At 43.7% G+C, this 5,660-nt stretch overlaps 1 protein-coding gene across 1 annotated transcript; it reads left to right on the forward strand.

Annotated features, from left to right (window-relative positions):
* Window positions 1–1,452: 1,452 nt before the first annotated feature.
* Window positions 1,453–5,660, forward strand: LOC115363842 (beta-crystallin A1-like). Its single transcript, XM_030058169.1, has 6 exons — window positions 1,453–1,564; window positions 1,899–1,975; window positions 2,061–2,179; window positions 4,329–4,470; window positions 4,738–4,880; window positions 5,376–5,660. Exons 2-6 carry the CDS (start codon window positions 1,901–1,903, stop codon window positions 5,521–5,523), a joined length of 627 nt encoding a protein of 208 aa, XP_029914029.1. The 5' UTR covers window positions 1,453–1,564; window positions 1,899–1,900; the 3' UTR covers window positions 5,524–5,660.

Consider the following 5,660-nt stretch of genomic DNA (forward strand, 5'->3'; position numbering starts at 1 on the left):
CCAGAACCAGTCCAGAACAATAACAGAAATGGTTCCAGTGTGAGTGGTGCTTAGCAGAGTCACTGCATCCTAAAAAGCACTATGCTAACAGTTTTTAACTATAATTATGACTGTTTTTATTATGGTTATTATTAGGATAAGTAGCAGTAGCAGTATCAGTGCTCTAGTGTATCTCAGTTTCCTAGATTTTTGGGACCCTCCACTGAAATTGGCTGCCCCGATGGCGTGCCAAATCCTTCTCATTCTCTGCCTATAGCCCGGGCCATTGTTGCGCTATACGATGGCACTGCTGACCTATACGAATAGACCAACAACAGCTTCCCATTCACTCCCAGCTCTGTCCAGCAAGCGGCCCACCGCGCTGTATATGATCTGCTGAGTCGACAGGCCGCATAGGGTTACACAGGGGAACAAAAAGAGGCAGGAGAGAGCGACAGAGGGAGAAAAAGGGGACAGAGAGGGGAAAAATACGTGGCAGGCACACCGGCGCGCACACAAGCCACTTCACGCACAAACAGGGACACACGAACGCACGCGCTGCTCACGCTCAGCTGCGTCAAGCCACTCAGTTAGACAGGACAGGACCGGAAACAATCCTTCAAAGTAAAGTGTTGCCTTCATAGTAACATTTGTCACTTTTGCAAAGGAAAAATAATGAAGCACTGGAGTGGATGGAGTAAAATAAATAACATGTATTTGAATTATTATTCTATGGGGTGAAACTGGGTCTTTGCGCACACTTGCAGTCCTCAGACCTATAGGCTTAACCCAAGCCCTGTTGCTGCTCTGGCCAAGTCAAGTCACTTTTATCTATATAACGCATGGAGCACCAGGAGCCGACACAAAGGGATTTACAGTTGTTGCAGAAGGGTTTACAATACAAATGTACAATATCAAAAGGGTAATACATAAAAGCCAAGACTAAAATGAAAAACACACTGAAGAGGAAAAAAGGTAAAATCACTTATTAACATAACAAATTAATATGTTAAGAGGGAATATATAAAGGCAGAAAACTGAACATAACCATTAGCACATTAAAACACAATAACAGCAACAACAACAAATATTCTATTGCTTTGTTCTAGCCTTGATTAACACTTCAGACATAAGGTGCCAATGTGAAATGACTATTAGGGCAACTGTAGCTTTCTAATAGATGTCAAAGGGTTTTTAATGTTGTTAGGACAATGGGCCTTTTTCCTGGTGAAAGTGTGCCACGTGGAGTGGTACATTAAGGCAAAATGTAATTTTGTATTTCAAAAAAAAAGTGGCACGAACAAATATTGCACCATGGAGGCAATGGGGGCTTTATTTTGAAATTAGACCGGAAACCAGGCTTTATTGTTGGTCAATTGACATTTGACAGGCTCTCAGTGGTCACGGCCGTTTACGCGCAACGGGGAAGCGCGCGCACATGCAAGCACGCCTGGATGGGGCCGGTGGACACGCGCGTGCGCCAAGCGTGGACGCCGGTATAAAACGGAAGCGCCAGATTCTCACAAAAGTCTATGTAAAGAGGATTGGTGCGTGACGAGTGCAGAGGAGAGTGGAGAGCAGCCAGGTAGGATGTTACACTGTTACTGAATTTTCCCACGGGGTGGATTACTGGATTAAATATTTATTATAGCTTATTGTCTAAACAGCATAAACTTTTATTATATATATATTTTTTTATTATTAGGAAGAATAGATGAATGATATTTGCCCAGAACTTGATCAGTTCTTGACTTTATAGGCCACTGACTACAAACTGAAATTAGTTAGTTGTGTTTTATTTAATATCATTTAATTGATTTCATATGGTGTTATGCCCTGAATTTCACAATAAAGGCCTCTGGGTTGTACACTTTACATCATTTTGCATTCTCTAATCCTTGTTCTCTCCCTGTCTCTAGAGATGAATAGAGCCACTAAAACCCACATGCCTTCATCCATGTTCTTCCCTGGCATGGGAATGGCCCCCTTCTTCAAGGTGAAGTGCCACACACTCACAAACACACACCGTTACACTGACACACACACACACACTCTAGCCTCCCCTGTGCTCCTGTGTGCAGGTGACTCTGTTTGAGCAGGAGCATTTCCAGGGCAAGTGCCAGGAGTTCACCGACGAGTGCTGCAACATCTACGAGTGCGGCCTGGACAACATCCGCTCCATCCGAGTGGAGAGTGGAGCGTGAGTCACACACCCTGTACGCCTTCAAGTCTGTGTGGACAGCTGCGCAACTGTGTGCATGTGTGTGTCTGTGTGTGACAGAGAGAGAGAGAGACAAAGAGAGAGACAGAGAGAAAGCCTCTCAGGCACGTAAAGCATGTAACCCCTGACGTCCCTCACTCCATCCCATAGGGCAGGCAGTGCACACCCAGCATAGGTGTGCAGGAGGGCAGTGTGTGTGTGAGTGTGTGGAGGGGGGGGTGGCCCCTGCTCTTTTGTCCTAGGCGCCCTGAAACAGAAAGGTGGAATTTGTAAAGGGCCATTGCTGTGAGTTAAAAGGGACAGAAAACCAGTGTTAAGGGCATTTCTAGGCATTTCCCCTGTACTGTATGTAGGCTTTTCAAAACTGATGCGCATGCCTTACTCTTCTTCAAAAGCTTGCACTAACCCGCAGTGAGAATTTAAAGCCACTTGATTGCCTTCATCCACTCTATAAAATTATACAACATAAACTTATACTATGTGTATATGTGTTCAAACAGAAAACAAACTCTGAGAGATCCCACACTGCTTTGAGAAACCACTATTAAGACCTGTGACCTTGGCCTAGATCTATTTATCTTGTAATTCTCACAGCTTGCTTTTGGTCTGAATACTGACTCTACTCATACATACAGATTTTTTTTTTTTTTTTTTTTAAAGAAAAGCATTTCGAAAATATCAATGAAGTGCTTTTGAAAAGGCTTCTTATCTTTCAGCAGCAGAAATTCATCAGTGCAAATTGTTGATTATTTCAAAATCAGTTGCTGAGTACCAGATCTAGATATTTTGTATAAAGCAAGAGTCTCGAAATGATTCATGACGGCTTGCATGCCATTTAGAAAATTGGAAAATGGAAATAGAAACTATCTTGCTAAACAAAATAGTACTTGGATGGTATATTGATATTTCAATGCAGGTATTTTATGCCTTTCATTTTTGCATTTAATCAAATATTAAAGGAGCATTCAGCAATTTCCTGCAGTTTTATTTTCTACCCATATCATCATGTGTCCAACCAAGTCTTAATGCTGCCGTGAGGGGTTCTGTAGGGCCAACTGCACTCTTTTTTTAGATTATTTTTTATTTAACCTTTATTCAAACAGTCATTAAGAATTATTTACAGTGGCGTCCTGGCAAAAGGCACAGCCTCTTGGGGGAGGGAGTATGGGCTAATTTGAGAATTTGCAAAACATTTTTTATATTCGTCCTCTGATATTTTCGTTATTTAAAACATTTTAAGGCAATACACACACATACATTTTCTTATACTTAAACTACTTTGTGGTGCAAAAATTTCTTAGTAATCATTTAATTCCAGTGAGAGTTCAAAAATGCACATATAGTGTTTTCTTCTTTGGAACATGGCACTGTACACCAGAAATGAGTGATTAAAAGGGGCTTTAAATTTTTCAGATTTTTCTTTTCCCCCAAGGAAATGTCTTTGCTCTTTTATTAGATGGTTCATAGTGGTTCAAGGCATTGCACTTACATGGCAGATGCCTCGGCCAGCTGAGCCACCAAGGCAATGCAAGAGCTGGCCTTTTTTCACCAAATTGCTTCTGCCCGCTTCAGAGTCTGAGCGTGACACCCATTACCCTCTAACTGGCAAGGCCATACCTCTGTTGTCATGTGATGACCTTTCAGCTCTCAGCTTTTGATTTTCATGTTGCACTGAAAGGTTACCTGGTACGTCAAGGGTTGACAACATTCCCAGCCCCTTTGGGCTTGTAAAAGCATTTCAACACTATCTGGACAAACTCAAACACTCAGCGTTCAACCTGTAAAACGAGGTCATTTTTCTTAGTTCACGAAAGGCTCTTAGTTTTGGGAAAGTTGACATATTGGGGATTTAGCTTTTCACCAAATAATGAAGATTTCTCTAGTTAGAAAGATATTATCTATTTTAAACACATATTTTCACATTTTTAGAATGCTCGCAGTCAATTTGGTTTAAGCTGCCAAACGCTGTCCATCCCCCCTCTCTCTGCCTTTACCTCCACTCTTTGCCCCCCGTCCCATTTTCACTGTTGCATGTCCCTTTTTATGTTCAGTGTTAATTTGAACCACATCTTGCAGCATTTTAGCCAACCATTTGACCCTGTCACGCCTCTCCTTCCATCCCGTCCAGCTGGGTGGGCTATGAGCACCATGACTTCCAGGGCCAGCAGTTCATCCTGGAGAGGGGAGAGTACCCCCACTGGGACGCCTACAGCGGCTCCCTGTCCTACCACGTGGAGCAGTTCATGTCCCTGCGCCCCATCTACTGTGCCGTGAGTATCTAGAGGGGTGGGGCAGGAGGTTAAAGTAAGACGGAGAGAGAAATAGGTAGGAGGAAGTGTGAGAAACAGTGAGGAAGAGGTGACAACAGTGAATGACAAAATGACAAGAAGAAGAGGGTAATCAAACGCATGAGTAACTGGGAGCCTAAAAATAGAAACAGATGCTGTATACTTATGTCCTTGTTGCGTTTGTCTGTCCACAACTCAAGTTAACTCTGCCCTCCTCTGTCTCTGTATCCCCCCCACCCCCACCCCCAGGCTCACCAGAGCAGCCGGATGACAATCTTTGAGAGGGAGAACTTCATGGGCCGCAGCGCCGAGCTGTGCGACGACTACCCCTCCCTGCAGGCCATGGGCTGGTGCATGCCCGAGGTGGGCTCCATGCACGTGCAGTGCGGAGCGTAAGTCAATGCACAAGTCATACCCTCTGTACCATCATTTTATTGTCTTTCTAAGTATTATTTACTTATTTATTTATTACTAGACTTTATTTTATCAGGATAATTGAGATGGTAGTAACTAAACCCAAAACCTATATCAAATAAGCAATCAAATCAGCATAACATCAGCATAACATCACACAACAGAAGAAAAGCTCTATGCCTGCGACAGTGTCCTAAATTAGCTTGTTTTCTCTGATGTGTGCATGTGCCGAGGTGTTGAATATGAATACAGAGAGTGACAAATGCAGCTGTGACTGCATATGTTATTGAAGAACTAGGCCTACTTACAAGCAGCAGGACCAGGCTCTTTAAAAATGAATCTATAAAAAGTCTTATTCTCTCAGCAAAAACTTGTAAATAAAGTGCGATCATGAGTTCTTTGCAGTTTGTGATATAATTTCAAGGCACCGTGCTACACTGTATCTAATGCATGGATGCCATGTGTTCCTCCAGCTTCGTGTGCTACGAGTACCCCGGCTACAGAGGCCAGCAGTACATCATGGAGTGTGAGAGACACAGCGGAGACTACCAGCACTGGAGGAACTGGGGCTCCCACTGCCAGACCCCCAAGATCCAGTCCATCAGACGCATTCAGCACTAAGAGGGGGCTGGTCAGGGCTGGCAGGGGCAACAGCGCCTCCATCTGGGCTCAGGGTTACGTCTGGATGCTGAGGCTCAGCACCTAGATCTGGGCTTAGAGGGCCTGGACTGGGCTTTGGTTCTGGGCTTATGATCAGA

Source organism: Myripristis murdjan, chromosome 1 (genome assembly GCF_902150065.1).
Source record: "Myripristis murdjan chromosome 1, fMyrMur1.1, whole genome shotgun sequence".
Lineage (NCBI taxonomy): Eukaryota > Metazoa > Chordata > Actinopteri > Holocentriformes > Holocentridae > Myripristis > Myripristis murdjan.